The sequence below is a fragment of the Zeugodacus cucurbitae genome, chromosome 6 (assembly GCF_028554725.1).
Source record: "Zeugodacus cucurbitae isolate PBARC_wt_2022May chromosome 6, idZeuCucr1.2, whole genome shotgun sequence".
Taxonomy (NCBI): domain Eukaryota; kingdom Metazoa; phylum Arthropoda; class Insecta; order Diptera; family Tephritidae; genus Zeugodacus; species Zeugodacus cucurbitae.
In genome coordinates this window covers 38,977,932-39,003,719 of record NC_071671.1, presented here as the reverse complement: position 1 = coordinate 39,003,719, position 25,788 = coordinate 38,977,932, and the positions used below count along the sequence as shown (strand labels likewise).

Genomic DNA, 25,788 nt, shown 5'->3' with positions numbered 1-25,788 from the left:
GGTATCATTGCAGCTATGTTTCACAAGTCATGCATTTCTAAGCTGTGCTGAGTCAAGTATGCATTTTTGGAGCTTTAGAGGAAATAATATCGAAGTTGACAACATCGTAGTATATTCGCCAATATTGTTTAAGGTATTCAAAACTCATATCAATGTTGAGTATTGCAGTTCGGTGAAATCGATCAAATACGTTTGCAAGTACGTCGCCAAATGAAGCGACATGGCGGTTATTGGCTTTGAACGAGATGAGATCAGCAAGTATCAAATGGGTCGATACGTGAATTGCAATGAAACGCTTTGGAGAATATTATCTTTTGCAATTCATGAACGTTTTCTCGCAATCCATTTGGATAATAGTCAAAGAGTGTATTTCAATCCAGAGAATGCAGTACAGCGAGTTGATTTTCACTGGTTACGTATACGCCGTGTTCTCGGATGTGTTGCAGACACGATCACAACTGTTGACAGCCACTTGAGACCTTGTCTTGTCACTAGTCATCGTCACAAAAATGGCAAATGTGATTTTAATCGCATAGCAAATAGAGTAAGACACGATGTCGTACAAATGATTAACTGCAGCCATGCAAACACACATTGTGACGGAGGGTGTTCACGTTTCTTCTGTTGAGACTTTTTCTTTTCTATCTTAGCCACTTATACATGCATTTAAATATATTGTGAAGCTGTTATTTGAGAACTTAACAAAATTACTATGATGCTTCCTTTATGAAGGTATGACTTTTATCCACGGTAGTCACCAGAGATAAAGAGATGTCCAACTCTATTTTCATTGGAAGTGAGAGCGCACGGACAAACGTCAAAACCTACCAATCTTTGACAGTTGACTGGAATCAGTAGGTTTTGACGTTTCGCAATTGGGAAACTGGAACGGCCATATTGAAATGTTGCTAAAAAAATTATACGACAGAGACATTTTTGAACGCCGTGCAAGATTACTTATAAGAGCTTAAAACAATAAATATAAATATAAACGCGAAATTTAAAAGAGGGTAAAGAAATTTTTTATGATATGCAGCATAGGGAAATTAATTTTTTCATGGAAAATTGTAAAAAAATTATCAATTGTCAGTTGACAAGTGATAATTTTCCTTATTTATTACTGAAAGTTCGAAAACAAGCAATTTTAACGTACCTTAATATCGCTAAAAGAAATTTAAATATGTAATTTTTATATTAAAAATTCAGTATAAAATTTTTTTTAACCGTAATAAATGTTGGGTATTTTAATTTAAATGCCCAAAAATTTGTATTTTGTCTGGTCTGGCAATAATGCAAATTGTTATAAAAAACGCTTATTTTGAGGCGCTCTCACGCTGGAATAAGTTGGACATCCCTTTATCCCTGGTAGTCACTTTGGAACTGATTTGGCTTCTAAGTAAACCGTTGTTATTACTTTAATATTTGTTCTCCGAATTTGCTACAATTTCTACTTTCGTCTTCCTCACTCAATTTATGCTCTGTTTTCATACCAACGGCCCTCATTAGAGGCGAATTCGTTAAACTTTTGATAAAATTCTTTTATTCTCAATTTCATTCTTCTGCTTCATTACACTCTGTGCAACTAATCTTTACTTTCTCTTATTTCTGTTATGGAATACGAGATTTTGAAATTGAACCGAATTCGCCTTACTCTTTCGCCTCGGTCTTTCAAATTTCTCTTATTATGTACATTATGCAGCGACTGGTAATGCGCAAACTCAGTTAAATTCGCTGTTCTTTGTATTCATGCTCTTATTAGTTGACGCTCAGAAACTTGCGATTATTAACGGTTCTCTGTTTTTGGCCAGTTTTCAGTATTTAGTATATATACTTATATTCATTTTGAGCTTTCTAATGCTCTGACTTTCAATTCGCCGCACACTGTTGTTTGAAAATTTTCCAAATTTTTGTTTATCTTGTGCATTTATTCACTTCATAACGCCGTTTTATAAATAAATATACTGTGTAATGAGGTAAGTAATCAGAATTATACAATTCTTTCCATTTATGTTATTATGTGAGAGCCTTGAAAGATAGATGTGTTTTGCGTGTTCGTCGATTTCCTGCTGTCGAAAAAATGGAACAAATATTGGGACTATTGGACTTTGGTTTCGATGTCATAACCATATACTCATGAATCGTCATCAGTTATGACCATTTTAAGCAAATCTATATACAAAGTAGTAATTGAATATGGTTCGATCTGCTACTCTGTAGGAAAGATAATTTGTTATCCAGTAAATCGTATGTATCCAACTTTCAATAGACGTTACATACATAAATGACGGCTGTTGCATTTATAACGGTCGTTTAAATCTAATACCCGAGACACACATGTATTAACAATACCATGATAAAATTATTATGGTATTGTGTTTACTACGTACATTGACACACATCGATTTGTAGTAAACTGAAATACCAACTTTGTTTCATAAACATCAGATATTGCAAAAAAATAAATGTAAATAAATATTTACATATGAGTAATGGAGAAATCAATTTTTAAAATTACAAAAAAAAATACAAAAATATGTATTTCTGCACCAAAAACCGAAGTAGTTGAAATGTATCTTAAAAGCCCGTAACATATGGTCATCAAAATACGGCGATACATGACCCTGGCGTCTTGAAAAAAAAACTTGTGTAATTTTTTTTTTATTTTCCTTTTTATTTATTTATTTTTATACTCTCGCAACAAAAGTTGCGAAGAGAGTATTATAGTTTTGTCCACATAACGGTTGTTTGTAAGTCCTAAAACTGAACGAGTTAGATATAGGGTTATATATATCAAAGTGATCAGGGTGACGAGTAAAGTTCAAATCCGGATGTCTGTCTGTTCGTCCGTCCGTCTGTCCGTCCGTGCAAGCTGTAACTTGAGTAAAAATTGGGATATCTTAATGAAACTTGGAACACGTGTTCCTTGGCACCATAAGAAGGTTAAGTTCGAAGATGGGCGGAATCGGACCACTGGCACGCCCACAAAATGGGTTAGGTTAGGGTTAGGATAGGTTTTTTGTATATATCTTGCAAACCAATAAAGCTATATAAACCAAACTTTCTGCAGTCGTTTCTTTTAGCCATTTCCTTATACAGTTCAAAAATTAAAGAAATCGGATAATAACCGCGCCCACCTCCCATACAAAGGTTAGGTTGAAAATGACTAAAAGTGCGTTAACTCACTAACAAGAAACGTCAGAAACACCAAATATTACATAAGAAATGACAGAAGGAAGCTGCACTGAGATTTTTTTACAAAATGGAAAATGGGCGTGGCGTCGTCCACTTATGGGTGAAAAACCATATCTCAAGAACTACTCGACAGATTTCAATGAAATTCGGTATATAATATTTTCTAGACATCCTGATGACACTGGCAGAATATGGGCGAAATCGGTATACAACTACGTCTACTTCCCATATAACTTAATTTTGAATCCTTCTGATTCGTTCACTTTATAATGTATACATAAGGAACCGATAAAGATAGCGAAATAAAACTTTACCCAAATACTGTATTTGAGCTGTGACATCACTTGTGGAAAAATTGTTAAAATCGAACCATGACTTTTCAAGGCCCCTGATATCAAACATGAAGAACTCAGTGCCTAAGGGTAATTTTCCACCGAAAATATAGGTAAATCTCTAAATAAATTGCGAGAGTATAAAATGTTCGGTTGCACCCGAACTTAGCCTTTCCTTACTTGTTGAAAAGTCATTTTGACAAAATATTTAAAAAAGCTTTTGTATATAAGCTCTCACCTAGGTTTCTTACCTATTTTTAGCTGTGTTTAGTGAAATACCACAAAAAAATGCAGATATTGTTACCAGCAAAATACTACATTGCTCACATGGTAAAGTGCTAGTATTTGGTGACACACATCTGGTACGAGTATTTGTACGAACAATGGTATTGTTACTAGATGTGTGTCTCGGATATAAATACATATTCTGGAGTTGAATCTTTCAATAAATTACTGACGCTTCAGTAAATAGTATGTAGCTCTCTTTGTTTGGATATGGATATGTCTTGTCATACTTTTATTAAGAAGGTCCGAATGTGACAAAAGATTTAGATTAACAATTAAATTAAATATGTCCCATGATCCCTCACAATTTTAAGCTCTATCATTTTCATCTCTTCTTTAACTGTTTTATTACCTTTGTAAACCGTTGATTAGCCTTACATTCAACGTTTTTCATGGTATCATCGAGTTTCAATATATTTCAGATACATTAAGATAATCTGCTATCTTCTTTCTAGGTATCTTAACAATTTTATTGATCAAAGGTTCAAAGGCGATTTCCTTTGTAGAGATCTTAGCTGGACTAATTCCATCCAATTTGGTTCACATTTCAATGTTTCGCTGAAACTTAGCTTTTTAAGATGTTTTTCTTTTATTGTCTAAAGACCCTGGCATTTGTAAGATCTTATTTGGTCCTACAATCATTTAAAGTAATATAAGTCAACGAAATCAAATAAAGCCAGCCAGCATTGGACCAGCCCTTAACTCCATTTTGGCTTCCCAACGGAGTACTTTGAAACTAAGCAATACTTGTCCAGTAGGTAAAAGATGACTAGGAAGAATATCAGTTTGTATCAATAAAACTGAGAGGAAACATTGTATTTCACCATCTAATGGTGAATATGGCGTGATAACTAATTCAATTCTAATTTTGTACTTCTAAAAAGACCGATATTGTTCAACTTATCTGAACCCAACGGATCGGTTTATGTACCACTTTTCGAGGAGCATTATAGAAGGGTTCTCAACAAGCAGTGGTTTCTCAGGCTGTAATGTCAAACTTAGAGGGAAATATTATCTTTGAACACGTTTCTCATAAAATTTCGCCCTCAGGAGGCGTCGAATCTATATGAACTAACAAAAATCGTTAATTATATACGAAATATAATATCCATATGAAATGTTTTGTATAATTTAAGACATGATGTTATCTTCTGTACATACACAAAGGAACCATTGGTTTTCTGAAATAAGAGGAACTTGTGTTCTTAAATGTTTATCTTAAATAAAATAAATACTATATTGTGAAATTGCAATTAAGTAGACCAAAATCTGGAAGCATCAAAGGATAAAACCATAGAGTAATACAAGAAAAGGCAATTAGAAAGTGACAGGAAAACAAGAAATGGCAAATTTATTGCCTTGAAATCACTTGAGGCTGAAAATGCAACACAATAACAACAACAGCAACGGAAGCATATCCTGCTTTTGTTTCAACCCGACAAGGGACGACTAGCGCAACCAACTTTCCTATGGTTGGGAATAATGCTGCAAATGTAACACCAACAATACAAACAACAACTATAATATAACATTGTGGCCTTTGGGAGTTCGGAGAGGAGAAATGAAAGTATTGGAAGCCCACAACAACTGTGAATGAGTAAATGAGGAAGCAAAGGATTACGCAGAGAAAAATTGTTTAGAAATCTCTTTTGTTAACTAGAGCAATTTATGTTGTTGTCATTAGAGTTGCATTGGCTTGCGTTTGTGTTTCGATTGTCGGTTTACTGCACTTTACAGCCGCTTCGTGCTAGCCTTTGTTGTTCTAGCGGCAACTGTAGGTAGTGTGCGGTTTGCTCATTATTTTTAGGTTTAGTAGAAAGTTACTTAAAACTGAACCTATTTATTTCTGAAAATAGAAATAGAGAAATATTTTCATGAATACACTAATAACTACCACAACTGTCGTTTGGCGTATTTCTCTCTGATATAATTAGTTTCGTTTTGAATTTCTCCCACACACAGTTTGACCCATATTTTCGGTATAAAGTCCACTAGAATAACTAAATTAAATTATCAATATATACAGAGGTGATGAGCGATATTTTTATTTTTGAATCACTGTGATTTTATATTGCTATTGCGATCACAACAAAAAAAAAAGAATTTATGAGAATTTGTTCTCCACATTTTTTTTTAATTTTTTATATTTAGATTTTTATAAATTTTAACAATATCCAAAATTTACCTGCTTTTGTAATCACAATTAACTAATTAATAAATTTTGGGTGCATTTAACTGCTTTTGTATCACAGTACCAAAAATTACCGAAATCGCAACTAAAATTGTTACTGTGATCAGTGAACAGTGATTGCTCCTTTCGAACTGATATTGTTACTGAACAGTGATTGTTACTTTTCGACTACCGCTAGTCATCAGTTCATTTGCCTATTTCTCTGTCATATGTCCAGCTATTCCAACCAAACTGACATCGTTCGCTTTGGAATAGGTCACGGTTTACAACAACATAGCAATTATGCATAGTTACACTGCAACAACAACAACTGCAGAAAAAAAGATTTTTCAGTGGAATTTGTACAAAACCTTCGATGTGTAAATAATTCTAACTACCTCTGGGGTAATTCCTGGACCGATTTCATGAGTTTTTGAAACCAAGCTACATTATATCCAATATTATGTTTACCAATATATGGGAGTTAGTATTTATCAATTTTTGTCACAGAGACAATTATTATTAGAAGGAAAAAAACCTTCTGAATTTCTGTTAAATATCTGAGAGATGTACCGATAATACATACAGCTTTCAAATTATCGTAATGAATTTAGGGTTCCAAAAATAACTTAAATGATAACCATTTAAATAAGTACTCGCAATGATAATATATCTCATGGCTTTTTTTAACAATCCGTACATGCACGAAAGGGCTGACAGTATAACTAAGCGTATTAGCGTAAGATTAGATAACAAGTTTAGACATATTCACGGAAAATACATATGTATATTTAGATATATACCACTATATTTTATGTGCTCAAATCTCAGTGCATACATATGTATGTATGTTTGTATATTTTATATATGATTAAAAGCTATCGAAACAAATGTCTGATACTTTCGACAAGAAGTAAGTATACTATCCTTCTTTTACACAGAAAATTATCTTGATGTCCGCATGTCAGATTGATTTACCTCGCAAGTGTTTTTCGCATATCAAATCTACAGTCCCACTTGTTATTTAAAAGTATTCTAAGTTCTATCTATCATATTTGGTATGCATATATGTATTTATGTATTTGATTTATTAATAAATAAGTCAAGCATTAAACATCAATCACTGAATCACTGAACGGTTAGAGCCGAATCGACGATAGTGCGCCATCTCCCTTTTTATGGATTGGGCAGAGCACACTGAGATTCCAATCGTCAGGCATGCTTTCTTCCGACCATATTCTGCAAAGAAGCTGATGCATGCACCTTATCAGTTCTTCGCCGCCGTATTTGAATAGCTCTGCCGGTAATCTATCGGCCCCCGCTGCTTTGTTGTTCTTCAAGCGGGTAATTGCTATTCGGATTTCTTCATGGTCGGGTAATGGAATATCTGTTCCATCGTCATCGATTGTGGGATCGGGTGCGCCATCTCCTGGTGTTGTACACTCACTGCCATTCAGCAGGTCGAAGAAGTGTTCCCTCCATAATCCCAGTATGCCCTGGACATCGGTTACCAGATTACCACCTTGGTCTCTACATGAGGATGCTCCGGTCTTGAAACCTTCGTTAAGTCGCTTCATTTTTTCATAAAATTTTCGATCTATTAGTAAAAGATATAATTCCAATACGACATTCCGATCAATTGTAATCTAAATTAAGAAAAATAAGAATATCATATTAACATCTCTATATTCCCAATAGTAAAATAAGAAAATTAATACCCATCCCAAAAAAATTACATCCAAATATGCCCCTTCATTGTGCGATCCTTCATACCAAATTTTATTTCCATAGCTTTATTTATGGCTTAGTTATGGCACTTTATGTGTTTTCGGTTTTCGCCCTTTTGTGGGCGTGGTAGTGGTCCGATTTTGCTCATTTTCGAAAGCAACCTTCCTATGGTGCCAAGAAATAAGTGTGCCAAGATATCTTAATTTTTACTCAAGTTACAGCATGCACAGACGGACGGACGGACAGACAGACTTTCGGATTTGAACTCCACTCTTCACCCTGATCACTTTGGTATATATAACCCTATATCTAACTCGTTTAGTTTTGGGTGTTACAAACAACCGTTATGTGAACAAAACTATAATACTCTCTTTAGCAACATTTGTTGCGAGAGTATAAAAATAATGCAATATAACAAGTTTTAAAACGGCACATTCTTATTTCACGGTCAATTTTTCCACGTATCGGAACGAAATTTTTATACAATATGGACGATGAAACTGCTCACATTTCTGCATACTCAACTCAAAAATCGTGTTTTTTGAGTTATGACACTATTCATGTAAATGAGCGATATGTATATAAAACCGGTTTTCACTTGCAAAGAAATTAGTTGAAAAACCTACAAATTATAATAATTTATTAACAACAAATAATGTACTTGCGTATGCCTAAACTTTTTTTATGCTTTTAAGTGTTAAATAAATTAGTTTTGTTTGAAATACAGTATTTTGCGTTGACTTTATGTCAAGAAATCCCCTCATGAAAACAGTTGGCAGACCGATGGAGGCGAAATGGGAATGTAGCTACTCAAATGCTCTTTGAGAGCGCGAAGCGTTGCATAACCAACTCTCTCGCTGGTGCATATTTACAGTTGTCTTACTTAAAGCAGCTACAAGTGGCAATTGAGCAGGCCGCGCTAGATTACGTGCTCGACTGACGTTATCATTGCTCCCATCATACCTCAGCGACATTGAATGTGAATTGAAAGACGCGCAGCGCTTGATTACACAAAATCAGTATACAGCTCGAGCAGCTCGACCGCAAACTACTTTGTATATGTGGGTTGATAAACAAAAAGTTTCAATATTTCATGAAATGAAAGCAGTCAAACGGGCAGTACAAAAGAAAATTATCAAAAATTTGTAAGCGTTCAATTTCAAACGATTATAGGAAAATTTTCGCCTAAACGGCGACGATTTTAATCGTCAAACAGTACACGGACACACGTACACACATACATACATATGTGTGACAACGAGAAATTGAACGCAAAATAATCCAAATTAACTGTAGCCGTGTGAAAGACAAAACTTGAAATTAACTTAGTGACAAAATGGTTTGCGTGACGGAGGATACCTTTGGCACCACGATCAATCCGCTAACGAAGAAGGAAGTGGAAATCAGGCGCTTCACCATCACCAATGATCGCAGGATGGCGATGCAGGTGAGGGTCTAAAGCAAATCTCTAACAAATAAGTCCAATTTAGTGCAAAATTTTTAATACAATCGCTTGCAGTTGATAAACTTCGGCGCCACAATAACATCACTAAAAGTGCCGGACTCTCATGGCATGGTGGACGACATCACTCTGGGCTTCGATAATATCGAAGGTGTGTTTCGCTTACCGCATCCGATATGTAGTTGATTGAACGCATTTTCACCTTTTCACTGCAGGTTACTTGACCGAGAATAATCCCTACATTGGCTGTACGGTGGGGCGCGTTTGCAGCCGCGTGGGCAATGGCAACTTTATACTCGACGGCAAGAAGTACGAGGTGACCAAGAATTTCTTAGGGAAGCACATGTTGCACGGTGGCACTAATGGCTTCAGCAAGGTCATTTGGGAGGTGGATCAAGTGCGACCGGATGGTGTTGTCTTCAAGTTTACCTCACCCGATGGTCATGAGGGCTTTCCCGGTGAGGTTGTTGCCACCGCAACTTACACCATTACGGATGATAATTGTATGCGCTTTTGTTTGGAAGCAACCACCAGCAAGCCAACACCGGTCAATATGACCAATCACGCATACTTCAATTTAGCGGGGCATGTGAGTCAAATAATTGACAGACTTTTCATGTTTTGTAACTATAATATGTCTAAATTCGATTAGAATGCCGGCAAGCAGGGTATGGTCGAACATATCGTCAAGATCAAGTCCGATTGTATAACCGATATGGATGAAGAAACTGTGCCGAATGGCGAGTTTATTTGCCTTGAGAACCATCCTTTGGATTTGCGTAAGCTGACAAATGTAGGAGAAGGTTTGAGGAAAATTTCTAAGATCGCCAAGGGTTACGATCACAATTATGTATTGAAGTATACGCCGGGCTGTATCGAGAAACAAGCGAAGTAAGTATTGAAAATTGCTTTTATATTACTATATAATTTCAATACAATGAAAACTCACTTGGAGAGACACTCGAAACTCACTTGGCGACACCCTGAGCGATTTTTGTCCGCCCGAGTGAGGTGCCCGCCTAAGAGAGGGTCATTTGTTCTAAAAATTAATAATTATTTTTTAGGGTTGTAACTTTGCATACATTTATTTGAAGACTTAAAAAATAAGAAAAAAATTTTACATAATTTTTTTTTGATGTTGTTGTTTTTTGTGATCAAACAAAAGCTCTTTCTTTCCGATTTGATTTATCCTAGTTCATACCATAGCTGTATATGTATAGAATAACGTATTAAAATTTGGAACCGATTGGATTAATAGGTTTTGAGTAACCTCATGCGCCAGTCGTAAAAACACTGTTTCGAGAAAAAACGCGTTTAAACGCGCTCTCGCCGTCGCCTGACACTTCCACCATAAATCGGCTGTATCTTCAAGAGATTTTGAAATAATCACTTGACATTTTAAAGGAACATTCTTGAATAGTTATAGGTTCGAATTAAATTAAAAAAAATCGATTTTTTGAAACCGAGAATGGGGGGACCCCTTTAAGGGAAGTGTCCGTTAGGAGAGGTTTCTCTGTAATATTCTATTAATTACTTTAGTACTTAAGTTTGATCATGTTCACCATAATCATCGCGCAAAAGTGAAATAGATCTTATTCAGATTGTAATCTTTTGATTGGAGTAATATAAACCTGAAACCCATATTTTATATCGGAATTGTTTTCTCAGGCTTCTGTAGCTCTCGGTGCCTTTATTGGAATTGCTATTTGAGAAGACAACTAGGTACTGTGTATTTCAAATTCATTGGATTTTACAGTCTGATTTTAGTCTTTAAGGTTACATAGAAGCTATATGTCAAAGGTGGTCCAATTTTCCAGATAACTTTTATAACTTGTAGATAAAGTCCCCAAAAATAACTTAGAACTAAAACTTTAATCAAATTATCTTTTAAAATAACAATGGGAATGTTATTTAACAGGTGAATTTTTTGTTTTGTTTTGTTTATAAGTTAAACAAACTAAATCCATGTCATAGTAAATTCTAAAATTATTAAAGACCTTCTGTCACATTGGGATGGAAACCAACGCTCTCACTTTAGTTACAACAGACAAGATAGGATTAACTTGATTAATATATTTAAATTAAAGTAAATCTTACTAAAATTATATTTTATTTTCGTCCTTTCATTTTTCCTTTTCAGAGTATTCCATCCACCCAGTGGTCGCTGCATGGAAATTTTGAGTAATCAGCCTTGTATGCACTTCTACACCGCGCACAACATGCCAGACTTGGAGGTAAGTATTTCAATGAACCTAATCGCATTTGCCATTCCCTTCACCACCCTCACTAAATCACTAACATACTCCCCATACCACATCGCTAATTCATTAACATTGATAAATATTGTAATGACAAATACTAAAGAAGAAAAAGGGTAAAAAGAAAGGTAACGCACAACCCATGATCATCGGCAAAGGACGCAGCATGTACGAGAAGCACGGGTCGTTCTGCATGGAAACGCACTGGTTCCCGGACGCAGTGAATCACGTAAGCACATATCACATTTTACCAATTATTATCTACCATTAGTTAAAGAAAATTATGAAAAAATGTATTTTTTTCAATTTTTAGGACAATTTCCCCTCCGTTATACTCAGCCCCGGGGAAACTTATCAACACGTTTGCTTATTTAGATTTGGAGTATACGACCCGAATTGTGAACGACATGGCAACATATGCGACTAAGTCACAGACAAAGGACCGCAAGCCACACCTTAACACGGCTATAGAACAGTACACACCCATATATACATACATATTTGTATATGTACCCAGAATCAGTAGTATTTTCATATATTAAAGCTATGTATATTGAAATTCCTTTGTAAATTAAACAACAAATATATTACACATTACTCACATGTAACTGACATTTTTTCAATGTTTTCATTAAAATTTATTTGACTGGTTTCAGTTGATACAATTCTAGTGTTTTCACACATATCCAATATGAATAATACATGCTTATGTGTACCATATATATTTATACCCAATGAACATTTTTGTTGATTCTCAAATTGAGATGCGTTTTGAGAATCAAACTAAATTTCAAATCTCAAACTTTTGTTCTCAAATGCATTTTAATTTGAAAACAATGTCATTCTTAAACAAAAAGGCACATTTTTAATATGAAATTTTCCTTTGAGAATGTCAAAATCTCAAATTTGAAACGAAATTAAATTTCAAAGTTAATGTAACTTGTTCGTTGGGTAAAATAATTAGCCAAATGTCAGACATTGTCCAATAACGTTAAGCCGCAATTATTTTCAATTATACTATTTTATTTAAAGTGTGTATACTTTGTGGTCAGCCGCAAACGTTTTTCCACACAATGAGTTAATGGCTGAGCGGCAAACAATAAAAATGGCAAATAAATACAGAATTAATAATTTCGTGTGTGCAAATTCGATCGCAATCACTTTTTTAAGTTCATGTGCTATTAGTAAAGGTAGGTACATATTTCTCAACAAGTTCCTCCCATTTGATAATACACGTATTTGAAATTATGTTACATTGACGGTGCTTCTGGCCAAATGAAAAACAACTAAAACAAGTAAGGAAGGGCTAAGTTCGGGTGTAACCGAACATTTTATACTCTCGCAATTTATTGATGTAATTTTATAAAGACAACACAATTCGACCCATATATTCGGCATAAAGTTCAATAGAATAACGAAAATCATCATAAATAGTATATGGGGACTGACGTAATTCCTAAACCGATTTCACTCGTTTTCACCACCAAGATACAATATATCGAAGACTATACGATCACTTAATTTAATATTACTTAGAAATAGGTATATAGGATCTGGGGGAAGTTATGACCCGATTTTTACCATTTCAGGTACACAGAGAAACTGTTATAAGAAAAAAATTCAGAGGGAATGAATTACATTAAAATATCTGAGGGATTTACCTATATTTTCGGTGAAAAATTAACCTTAGGCACTGAGTTCTTCATGTTTGATATCAGGGGCCTTGAAAAGTCATGGTCCGATTTTGACAATATTTCCACAAGTGATGTCACAGCTCAAATACAGTATTTGTGTAAAGTTTTATTCCGCTAGCTTCATTGGTTCCTTATGAATACATTATAAAGTGAACGAATCAGATGGAATTCAAAATTGGGTTATATGGGAAGTAGACGTAGTTGTGAACCGATTTCGCCCATATTCCACCCGTGTCATCAGGGTGTCAAGAAAGTGTTATATACCGAATTTCATTGAAATCGGTCGAATAGTTCTTGAGATATGGTTTTTGACCCATAAGTGGGCGACGCCACGCCCATTTTCCATTTTGTAGAAAAATCTCAGTGCAGCTTTCTTCTGCCATTTCTTATGTAAAATTTGGTGTTTCTGACGTTTTTCGTTAGGGAGTTAACCCACTTTTAGTAATTTTCAACCTAACCTTTGTATGGGAGGTGGGCGTGGTTATTATCCGATTTCTTTCATTTTTGGACTGTATAAGGAAATGGCTAAAAGAAACGACTGCAGAAAGTTTGGCTTATATAGCTTTATTGGTTTACGAGTTATATACAAAAAAACTTATTTGAGGGCGGGGTCACGCCCACTTTTCCAAAAAAGTTACATCCAAATGTGCCCCTCCCTAATGGGATCCTATGTTCTAAATTTCATTTTCATAACTTTATTTATGGCTTAGTTATGACACTGTATAGGTTTTCGGTTTCCTCCATTTTGTGGGCGTGGCAGTGAACCGATTTTGCCCATTTTCGAAAGCAACCTCCTCAGGGTGCCAAGGAACATGTGTTCCAAGTTTCATTAAGATATCTTAATTTTTACTCAAGTTATCGCTTGCACGGACAGACGGACAGACGGACGGACAGACATCCGGATTTCAAATCTACTCGTCATCCTGATCATTTATATATATATAACCCCATATCTAACTCTTATACTTCTTGGTGACACAAACAACCGTTATGTGAACAAAACTATGATACTCTGTGCAACAGGTTGCGAGAGTATAACTAGTCTTTGCTTTTGAAATACCTTTTCTTTGTTTATATACTCTCGCAACAAAAATTGCTAAGAGAGTATTATATTTTTGTTCACATAACGGTTGTCTGTAACACCTAAGACAAAGAACTAGATATAGAGTCATATATACCAAATCCGAATGTCTGTCCGTCCGTCTGTGCAAGCTGTAACTTGAGTAAAAATTAAGATATCCTGACGAAACTTGGCATACATATTCGTTGGTACCGTGAGAGGATTGCTTTCGAAGATGGGCGAAATCTGTCCACTACCACGCCCACACAATGGCGAAACCCAAAAACACATAAAGTGTCATAACTAAGTAATAAATAATTTTATAAAGTTATAAAATTAAAATTTGGTGCAAATGATCGCACTAGGAAAGGGCATATTATTTTTTTTGGGGAAGGGGTTTTTGTATATATCTCGCAAACCAATAAAGTTATACAAACCAAACTTTCTGCAGTCGTTTCCCTTACGTACCTCATCATACACCACGAAAATCGAAATCGGATAATAACCACGCCAACCTCCCATACAACTGTTATGTTGAAAATTGCTAAAAGTGCGTTAACTCACTAACGTATTACATCAGAAACCCTAAATTTTGCAGAAGAAATGGCAGAAGGAAGCTGTACTCAGATTTTTTTACAAAATGGAAGATGGGCGTGGCGTCGTCCACTTATGGTTCAAAACCATATCCCAGGAACTACTCCACCGATTTCAATGAAATTCACTATATAAAGCATTTTCTTGACACCTTGATGACACGTGTGAAAAATGGGTGAAATCGGTTTACAACCACGACTACTTTCCATATAACTCAATTTTGAATTCCATCTCATTCCTTCACTTTATAATATACATATACATAACGGACCAATGAAAATAGTGTAATACAATTTTACACAACTACTGTATGTGATTAGTATCAGATCATAACTTGTGAAAAAAAATTTGAAATCGGACTATAACTTTTCGATGCCCGGATATCGAATATGATGAATTCAATGCTTTAAAAAAAATCTTAAAATATAGCTGAATATATACCTTATTATGTCCAACAAACTTCGACACATTCAATATAGTTCTTTCTTTAAAAAAAAATTCAGGAAAATCGCCAAATTTTTCATGGTACCTCAGCCCTCATATACTATATATGATGATTTTCGTTATTCTATTGGACTTTATGCCGAATATATGGGTCAAATTGAGTGTTTTCTTAATAAAACTACATATATCAATAAATTGCGAGCGTATAATATGTTCGGTTGCACCCGAACTTATCCTTTCCTTACTTGTTTCAATTTTGTTATAGTTTTTAGAACAACAGATAAAAATTGTTACAACAGCAATGTCAAAATCTGTCTGGAAAATTGCATAAATTTTTATATAAATGCTTAAATTCAAAATATTTTATAATTTATATGATGAACACCAATTTTTTTTATAAAATATTTAACTTTTTACAAATATGAATGCGATTTTATTTAAAAATATGAAGCGGACTGCCCTTGACAACAACATTTTAACAATGAACCGCTCATTGAATGCTCACATGCCGCTCAAAATCGTCGCTTAGCCACTCATCGCTCTGCCGCTCATTGTGTGGCCTTAACCTTCGCAGAATTTATTCATGTCAAATGTTGCCATTCAAAATAGTTTCCCGGGCATCAAATCCAAAGGAAATATATGTACGTGTGATTTGATATTGAGGGGTATGAACTATATTATGTTCAAGTTGCTCAAGTCGCTAAAAAATTATGTTGAAGCGGAGTGACGCTCATATTCCATTTTCTTTTTTGACCTAAATCACATCACTCTATCCATCGAGATTTATATTTCTACTGTGTTCAGTATATTATTTACTCACATTTAATAATTTGGACTAATATCGAACATATGTTTCTGTGTCGAATTTGACCACACACACTGGCTTTTCTTGAAAAAGAACTATTTTTTACAATGAAATACGATCTGTATGCTATCCAATGACAGCTGCAGCTCGAAGCCTAGAATTCAAAATGAAATTACTCTTCTGCAGTCTGTTGGTCAATTGCAAAACAAACTTCAGTGTTCAATTTGTCAAAAACTTCGAACCAAGTGAATCACATCGCTTTGCAGTAGCTTGCAGGCATTACAGGTCGCTGACAGGCTTGAGTAATTTGCAAGGTGTTACAAAGATTGAGTGCAGCAATTAGTCACACTTTGCAATCGCCAGTTTGTGAAAGCGATGTGTCTAGGTGAGTGGGAGTAATGAAACGTTGATTAAGGAAATATTCAGACTAACAGCTGGTTTCACGAAACAATTTTAAGTGAAAAAACAAGTAAGGAAAGGCTAAGTTCGGGTGCACCCGTACATTTTATACTCTCGCAATTTATTGAAGAAATTTTATTAAGATAACATACAAATTAACCCATAAATTCGGCATAAAATTTAATAGAATAACGAAAATCGTCAGTAGTAAATGGGGGCTGAAGTAATTCCTGAACCGATTTCATTCATTTTCACCAGCAACGTACACTATATCTAAGACTATACGCGCAATTAATTTGGCTAAAATATCTCACATATTAACCAATATATATTTGCGAAATGAAGCTCACCGCATTTTTGAAAAACCTATAATTAGATATATGGGAGCTAGGATATGTTATGACCCGATTTTAATAATTTTTGGAACAGAGACACACTTTTAGAAGCAAACATTTTCCTCTGAATTACATTAAATTATCTGGGGAATTTTCCCATATTTTCGGTTAAAATTTATCCTTAGGCGCTGAGTTCAACATGTTCGATATCTGGGGCCTTGAAAAGTTATAGTCCGTTTTCGGCAATTTTTTCACAAGTAAAGCCGGAGATGATATACACTATTTGTGTAAAGTTTTATTCCGCTATCTTCATTGGTTCCTTATGTGTGAAGGAATAAGATTGAATTCAAAATTGAGTAATGAGGAATGTAGTCGTGGTTGTGAACCGATTTCGCCCATTTTTTATCCGTGTTATCAGGGTGTCAAGAAAATATTATATACCGAATTTCATTGAAATCTGTCGAGTAGTTCCTGAGATATGGTTTTTGACCCATAAGTGGGCGATTCCACGCCCATTTTCCATTTTGTAAAAAAATCTGAGTGCTGCTTTCTTCTACTATTTCTTCTGTAAAATTTAGTGTATCTGACGTTTTTCGTTAGTGAGTTAACCAACTTTTAGTAATTTTCAACGTAACCTTTGTATGGAAGGTCGGCGTGGTTATTATCCGATTTCAACTATTTTCATGGTGTGTGGTGGTGTACGTAAGAGAACCGACTGCAGAAAGTTTGGTTTATATAGCTTTAATGGTTTGGGAGTTAAATACAAATAACAGATTTGTGGGCGGGGCTACGCCTACTTCCCCAAAAAAATTACACCCAAAAATGCCCCTTCCTAGTGCGATCCTTTATTTCAACTTTTATAACTTCATTTATGGCTTGGTTGTGACACTTTAAGTGTTTTTGGTTTTCGCCATTTTGTGGGCGTAGTAATGGTGCAATTCCGCCAATTTTCGAAAGCAACCCTTTCTCGGTCCCAGGGAATATTTGTGCAAAGTTTCGTCGTACCTTAATTTTTACTCAAGTTATAGCTTGCACAGACGGACAGACGGACAGACTGACAGACCTACAGACACTTACAGCCCTATTCTGTGCACTTGACAAAATAACAAAAATTTGAAAATATTTTCATATTTTTATCAAGTAAGAAATTTTTTGGTATTCTGTGACAATTTTGATAAAATAAAAAGCTTGAGTACGCATAGCTTTTCCCCACACGTGTGGGAAAGAAAATAATGTAAACAGAAACAGCTGATTTCTGTCCAATTATATTGAAATGAATTGAAAAATTTATTTGAATTATTCTATAAAGTACGTTTTCACATGCATTTCAATTTTTGTTGCAAAATAGTTAGTAATTTAACTTCAATTTCAGAATAAATTTGCTCTTGGTCTAGACGTGAAGTTTCTGAGAGTGCGCAAATATTCCATGCTCCGAATCGGGCCCTATTTTTCATGCATAAAGTCGTTATTTGTTTGTGTGTTTGTTTTAACCGAGCCTTCTTCATTGTAGCTTCATTAATAAGTTTGGTTTACGATTGACCGGTTATCAGCCTATCTATCCGATTCTAATGAGATATCGACTGAAGCGTCCCGGACCTGATGCAAAGTTTTTGATTTGGTTTTACAACCCCATTCCCAGATCCCCCCTAATCTTTTGGTCCCCCGCAAAGCCATAGAATACTATATAATATAATACATCTACATATGTACATATGTCCTTTATAATATATTTAAAAATATTTGGAAAGCAATTTTGATTTAGTTGGTAGTTATGTTTAGCTTTAGAAAAGTGTTTTGGGGACTACGACTTTGTTCATTATTGGCAAAAAGCTGAAGCTGTAATCGTATGTAATACAGAGAAAACAATGTCCTCAAAGTTACCCTCATTATCTTAATATTTTATATAAAAAAGGGAAAAATAAACTTCTTAATATAAAAACGGCTCAATACCGCGAGCCATCAACATGTTCATATGTTTCCTCTTTGTATAGAAATAACGACAAAAGTAAAATATCTCCATTGCAACAAATTCACTTTCACACCCATCCACAACTAGATATTTTATTTGTCAAGAGCATTTTACTTCTTAACAACTTATAAAGAAAAAAGCTTTTTATTTTAGACACAGAATACGAAATACTTGATAAATTTCAAATTTTTACAAATTAGAAATTTGTTGAATTTGTAAAGTGCACAGAATAGGGCTGTTAATTTGTATATAAATGATCTCGCTTTGCCATTTAAATATTATTTAAATACTGTCATATGTAACCATGGTTACGCTTTTCTATCAGCTAAATTCCCATTTGAAGAAATAAGAAAAAAATTCAGGGGGAATGAATTACATTAAAATATCTGAGAGATTTACCTATATTTTCGATAAAATAATACCCTTAGGCACTGAGTTCTTCATGTTCTATATCAGGGGCCTTGAAAAGTCATGGTCCGATTTTGACAATTTTTCCACAACTGATGTCACAGCTCAAATACAACATTTGTTCCTGATGTACATACATATATATGTATTACTAGTTGAACGCGCAGTCGTTGCCATGCGTGAAATTATTTGTTTTGAAAATAAAAGAATGTTGAATTTATATTGTACTAATCTACTTATTTAATTAATAATCTACATGAAAACAAAAAAGGATTAATTACTGTGAAACTATTAGAAACAAAGTAATATACTATAACAAAACAAGTAAGGAAGAGCTAAGTTCGGGTGTAACCGAACATTTTATACTCTCGAAATTTATTTATTTAACTTTATTTATATTATATAATACACAATTTGACCCACATATTCGTCATATATATTGTATAAAGTCCATTGAAAGTTGATAATATTAGGTTAGAAGCACCGAGGTCCTCATGTTCGATATATGGGGCCTTGAAAACCTATGGTCCGATTTTGGCGATTTTTAGAATAGGGCTGCCACACTATAAACGTAGTATTTTTGCAAAGTTCGTCATCGATAACTTCACTAGTGCTTACTTTATATATTGTAAAGTAAACGATTCAGATCGTCTTCAAAGTTCTGGTATATAGGAAGTAGGCGTGGTTGTGAAGCGATTTGACCAATTTTCACAACATATCATTGGGATATAAAGAAACTATTACAAACCGAATTTCATTGAAATCTGTCGAGTAGTTCTTAAGATATGGTTTTTGATCCATAAGTGGGCGACGCCACGCCCATTTTCCATTTTGTAAAAAAATATCAGTGCAGCTTCCTTCTGCCATTTCTTATGTTATGTTTGTGCTTCTGACGATTCTCGTTAGTGAGATAATCCACTTTTAGTCATTTTCAACCAAACCTTTGTAAAGGAGGTGGTCGTGGTTATTATCCGATTTCTTTCATTTTTGACTGTATAAGGAAACGGCTAAAAGAAACGACTGCAAAAAGTTTGGTTTATATAGCTTTATTGGTTTGCAAGATATATACAAAAGACCTATTTGGGGGCGGGGTCACGCCCACTTTTCCAAAAAACTTACATCCAAATGTGTCCCTCCCTAATGCGATCCCTTGTTCCAAATTTTATTTTCATAACTTTATTTATGGCTTAGTTATGTCACTTTAAGTGTTTTTGGTTTTCACCATTTTGTGGGCGTGGCAGTGGTCCGATTTTGCCCATCTTCGAAAGCAACCTCCTCAGGGTGCCAAGGAATATGTATTGCAAGTTTCATTACGATATCATAATTTTTACTCAAGTTATCGCTTGCACGCACAGACGGACGGAAAGATATAACGGACGGACAGATGATCAGGATGACGAGTGGAGTTGAAATCCGGCTGTCTGTCCGTGCAAGCGGTAACTTGAGTAAAACTTGAGATATCTTAATGAAACTTGGAACACATATTGCTTGGGACCCTGAGGAGGTGGCTTTCGAAAATGGGCAAAATCGGACAATTGCCACGCCCACAAAATGGCGAACCCCAAAAACACATAAAGTGTCATAACTAAGCCATAAATAAAGTTATAACAGTAAGGTTTGGAATAAAGGATAGCACTAGGAAGGGGCTTATTTTATGTAATTTTTTTGATAAAGTGGGCGTGGCTCCGCCCCCAAATCAGTTATTTGTATATATCTCGCAAACCAATGAAGCTATATAAACCAAACTTTCTGCAGTCGAGTCTCTTACGTACCCCACTACACACCACGAAAATAGTTGAACTAGGTTCACAACCACGACAACTTCCCATATAACTCAATTTTGAATTCCATCTTATTCCTTCACTTTATACTATATACAATGAAGATAACGAAATAAAATTTTACACAAATATTGTATACGCTCTGTGGCATCATTTGTGAAAAAGTTGTCGAAATCGGACTATAACTTTTCAAAGCCCCGGATATCGAATAAGTTGATCTCAGCGCCTAAGGGTAAATTTTAACCGAAGATATTAGTAAATCTCTTAGATAATTTAATATGATTCAGAGGTAATTGTTTTCTTCTAAAAGTGTTATGTTCCAAAAATTATTAAAAACGGGTCATAACATCTTCTAGCTCCTATATACCTAATTATAGGTTTTTCAAAAATACGGGCTTAATTCCGCATACATATATGTATTGGTTAATATGTGAGACATCTTAGCAAAATTAAGTGAGCGTATATTCTTGGATATAGTACACCTTGCTTGTAAAAATGAATGAAATCGGTTCAGGAATTACCTCAGCCCTCATATACTATATATATGACGATTTTCGTTATTCTATTAAACTTTATGCCGAATTTATATTTAAATTTGTGTGTTATGTAAATAAAATTTCTTCAATAAATTGCGAGAGTATAAAATTTTCGGTTACATCCGAACTTAGCCTTTCCTTACTTGTTTTGATATAAATTCGTTGGACAGTGTAGTCGGTGTCGAGTAGTGGGGAGCCAAAATTAATACTTTACAGGAGATGTTTCGAAAGTTTTTTCGAAAAATTTCAGATATATCACGAAATATGAAAACGAATTAATACGATATTTGTGTAATTAAGAGCTTCGCTCACACTTCTCACTGTCGAGGCATTTATTTATGAGCACAAATACAATTTCATTGATTTTAAAAATTATGTTTCGCAATATTTTTTAGGCGCATTCAATTTCAGTTCCCGCTCGCACTCAAAATTGTTTGCATTTCAATCGATTGACAATATCGCAGATAACATATTCACCCGAATCACAGCCACCAAACTCTCTCGTTCTAATATCGCGACAAATCATCGTTGTCATCAGTTCGTCGTACAGCACTTTGGCGCAATCCTTCTCGCCCAAATATCTCAACAAATCAATGCTTGCTCGCATAATTCCATACGGACTAAGCACATTGGCGTCAGTTACGGACAGGCGGGTCTGCAGCGGCTTAAAGACAGCGTGATGGTCGCCACGCTCAGTAGAACTAAACAAACTGGCGCCGCCGCAAACTGCACTGGCAATGGAGGCGACAAAAGTGCCATATCGATCGGTAGTACAGATTACGTCGAAATGATTGGGTTTCATCACAATGCGGCGAACCAAATCATGAATGGGCATTAATTCAAATTCAAAATCCGGCTTCATTTCTTCGTACATTTGCAAAGCAATCTTGTTATACAAACCATCAGAGATGGGAAATTCAAACTCTTGATGACCAAAAGTGACCTTCTTATGGGAATTTTCCATGGCATAATGGAAAACAAAGTGGAAATAACGTCTGATATAACGTTGATGTACGATTTTCAGTGTCTCCACCATACCCGGCACCGGGGTATATTCCAATTTCGAGAAGTTGCCGGCATTATTCTGCATCAACACTGTTATATCGACATCTGGATATTTACACCTGTACCCCTCAATCGAATTCAGATGTATTATACACATATAGAGATCCAAATCGTTGTTGAGCATCAGTTGTTTTTGTTTCTCGTCGGGATCGTGCTGTAAATCGACATGTATTGCATGACGATTGCGTTGCACCGACTGCACATATTCCCTGGGGTATTCAGTCTCATTTGGTCCCACCTCAATTCTTTCGAATGCTACGGGAACTTTGGCCACCTCGAATAGATGTTTGATGAAATGTGCGCCTTGCTTGCCTATGTTTGATGTACCGGTTAGTAGGGTAACAAAATATTCACCGCCATATTTAGATGGTGGCAACACTTTTACAAATCTCGGTGGAAAATCGGTTTTAACATAATCGTGGCCTTGTACTTCAATGTTAGAGTTAAATCGACAATTTATACGCTTTAAAAGATTCACTGGAAATTTTCTAAGAAATTGCATGTTTACGCTGGTACAAATATATAAAAATATACAAAATAACACAAAAGCTCAAAAATTTTATGACTTAAACAAATGAAGAAAATAAAATATATACATATGTAATGTCTTTATGTATTTGAAGTTTTAAATATTTTTGACTGTGCACAAGTCATTGCAATATTTTTAGGTTTTTCTTCACGGCCAGCTGGAAAACGTATGGGAGGGAACGTTTGAAAGGAACCCATAATTATAGGAATGTAATACTTGAGAGAGACATGTGATAAAAATATCATGATAAAAGTATTATGGTATAGTTTTTAAAGAAGCGGTGAGTGTTAAAGCACTTAATAAATATATATTTATTTTGTCCACGGAAAAGGCAAATCGCGAAGACCGCATTTTTTTAGCTCTCCCTTTAGATACCTTCTTAGAACCCACGATGCACAATCCACTAGAAGAGAAATTTCTGGTGATTTCATCCTGAGGAATTTCCGAGTATCAGCTATTTAGATGTGGCTCCATCTAGTGCGGTATCTTGCGATGTGACTCCATCTAATAACATGCCAATAACACCTACTAAGGCCAGCGTATCCGACCAGCCGTCAACCAAAGACACCACAGCAATGAAATTACAATAAGTGTAAGCGAAGGAGAGAGCGCGCTCTCTGCCCTAGGCATTCTCATTGACGTGTTAATAGTCATATAATAGACATGTCCTCATGTAAATCAACACATGCGAAACTTCATAGACAAGATATTGCAATTATAAAAACAAGCAGTAACAAAGGTTAAGGAGTCGGCAACTCATCCGATCATCCAGGCGAATATAGGTTACACTACACTCATTGAAAAACCAATGAGAGAGGAGAATAGAAAGTCAATAAGAAGACAGTAAAACTGCCAAAAACAAAACCCCAAGCGACATTAATTTAAAAAAAAAAAATGGGAATCTATTCCACATATCTAGGAAATTCTACGAAAAATTAAGCCCGATTCAACTTTTAGCGGATTCGGAAATATAGTTACAATAATACCTAAAACTCAAAGTGGAGAAATGTTGCTACAATTTTGCGGAGCAGTAATGCCAACCGACTCCCAAGAGAATATGAGGAAATATCACGGTGATCAATCTAACGTTAAACTTCTGACCCATGAAACTCTACCCGAGTGCAAAGACTTGGATGAAGTTAATCAATTAAGAAGTTCTTTATGCCCTACAGAGCGTGTTAGGAAATTTAGAGCTGACGACCTCAGCAATCAAGAGCATAAGAAAGTCCTACGGTGACACCGAAACAGCGCTAATTAAACTTCCTGTCGAGGCACCCAGACAGCTTCTACTTAATAAAAAGCTGAAAGTTGGTTGGCTAAATTGATGATTTCGGGAATATAGGCAACGATAGCGATGCTTTAAATGTTTGACTATGGACCAATTAAACCAAATCTTGCTTTGCTCTCACTGGATGCGTCAGGTATCCAGTTTACAAGAAAGCATCAACAGATCACATGAAGTTTTTACAACTTAACACAAACCATTGTCAAGCGGCATATGACTTATTAAAACAGTCAGTTGCCGAAAAGCAAATTGATGTGGTCCTATTAAGAGAACAATATAAAATCGGACAAGGCGTATCTTGGATAAGTGACACACGAAATAAAGCGGTTATATGGAAATGTAACCCTAAATTTCCGCAACTGGAATCACCCTTCTCTTCCGATCGATTTGTTCACACAACTATTAATAATATTAATATAAACAGATGCTACTTATCTCTCAGCATTACTGATGAAGAATGTAAGCGTAACGGCCGAAACCTAGCCACGTAATGAGCGGCAAAGCGGCCAGCGGCCCAACGGTGAGTGGCTGAGCGGTTCAATGTTAAATTGTTGTTGAAATTCACATTTATATTTATAAAAAGTTTAATATTTTAAGAAAAATATTTGATGTCCATCCGATAAATTGAAAAAATTAAAACTAGATTGACAAAACAAATAAAAGGTGTTTTTGCAGAGCAAAGGCTAGTTATACTCTCGCAGCATGTTGCACAGAGTATTATAGTTTTGTTTACATAACGGTTGTTTGTATCACCCAGAAGTAAAAGAGTTAGATATGGGGTTATATATATATAAATGATCAGGATGACGAGTGAAGTTGAAATCCGGATGTCCGTTCGTCCGTCTGTCTGACCGTCTGTCCGTGCAAGCGATAACTTGAGTAAAAATTGAGATATCTTAATGAAACATGAAACACATATTCCCTGGCACCCTGAGGAGGTTGCTTTCGAAGATGGGCAAAATCGGTCCACTAACACGCCCACAAAATATCGAAAACCGAAAGCACATAAAGTGTCATAATTAAGCCATAAATAAAGTTATGGAAATAAAATTTGGTACAAAAGATCGAATTAGGGAGGGGCACATTTGGATGTATTTTTTTTTAAGTGGACGTGGACCCGCCCCCAAATATGGTTTTTGTATATATCTTGCAAACCATTAAAGCTATATAAACCAAACTTTCTTTTCTTTTAGCCATTTCCTTATAAAGTCCAAAAATTAAAGAAATCGGATAATAACCACGCCCAACTCCCATACAAAGGTTATGTTGAATATTACTAAAAGGGAGTTAACTCACTAACGAAAAACGTCAGAAACACTGAATTTTACATAAGAAATGGAATATTGAAACTGCAATCAGATTATTTTACAAAAAGGAAAATGGGCGTCGCGTCGCCCACTTATGGGTCAAAAACCATACCTCAGGACCTACTCGACCGATTCCAATGAAATCTGTCC

At 35.2% G+C, this 25,788-nt stretch overlaps 2 protein-coding genes and 1 long non-coding RNA gene across 5 annotated transcripts; 1 reads left to right on the top strand and 2 right to left on the bottom strand.

Moving 5' to 3' along the window:
* Window positions 1-855: 855 nt before the first annotated feature.
* Window positions 856-8,462, bottom strand: LOC128922474 (uncharacterized). The gene is made up of 2 exons (XR_008471677.1): window positions 7,698-8,462; window positions 856-7,625 (listed from the first exon to the last, which is right to left on the bottom strand). It is a non-coding gene; the product is annotated as an uncharacterized LOC128922474 (long non-coding RNA).
* A 251-nt stretch (window positions 8,463-8,713) lies between these two features.
* LOC105219776 (galactose mutarotase) lies at window positions 8,714-12,041 on the top strand. 3 transcript variants are annotated; one of them, XM_029045305.2, is made up of 7 exons: window positions 8,714-9,154; window positions 9,227-9,320; window positions 9,385-9,758; window positions 9,822-10,060; window positions 11,310-11,403; window positions 11,552-11,656; window positions 11,741-12,041. In XM_029045305.2, exons 1-7 carry the CDS (start codon window positions 9,044-9,046, stop codon window positions 11,852-11,854), a joined length of 1,131 nt encoding a protein of 376 aa, XP_028901138.2. In that variant the 5' UTR covers window positions 8,714-9,043; the 3' UTR covers window positions 11,855-12,041. The 3 variants fall into 3 exon arrangements, with proteins under 3 accessions (XP_028901138.2, XP_011194380.2, XP_028901137.2); XM_011196078.3 differs by having other exon boundaries at window positions 11,534-11,656; XM_029045304.2 differs by having other exon boundaries at window positions 8,715-9,154; window positions 11,543-11,656.
* A 9,697-nt stretch (window positions 12,042-21,738) lies between these two features.
* LOC105219777 (uncharacterized) lies at window positions 21,739-23,181 on the bottom strand. The gene has a single exon (XM_011196079.3). It carries the CDS (start codon window positions 23,017-23,019, stop codon window positions 21,877-21,879), a length of 1,143 nt encoding a protein of 380 aa, XP_011194381.1. The 5' UTR covers window positions 23,020-23,181; the 3' UTR covers window positions 21,739-21,876.
* Window positions 23,182-25,788: the final 2,607 nt, after the last annotated feature.

Excerpts from the sequence above, each read along its gene's own strand:
- LOC105219776 (XM_011196078.3), top strand. The coding sequence starts at position 9,044 with ATGGTTTGCGTGACGGAGGATACCTTTGGCACCACGATCAATCCGCTA. Across the intron at positions 9,155-9,226 it reads ATCGCAGGATGGCGATGCAG|TTGATAAACTTCGGCGCCAC; the intron begins GTGAGGGTCTAA and ends AATCGCTTGCAG. Across the intron at positions 11,657-11,740 it reads TCCCGGACGCAGTGAATCAC|GACAATTTCCCCTCCGTTAT; the intron begins GTAAGCACATAT and ends TTCAATTTTTAG.
- LOC105219777 (XM_011196079.3), bottom strand. The coding sequence starts at position 23,019 with ATGCAATTTCTTAGAAAATTTCCAGTGAATCTTTTAAAGCGTATAAAT.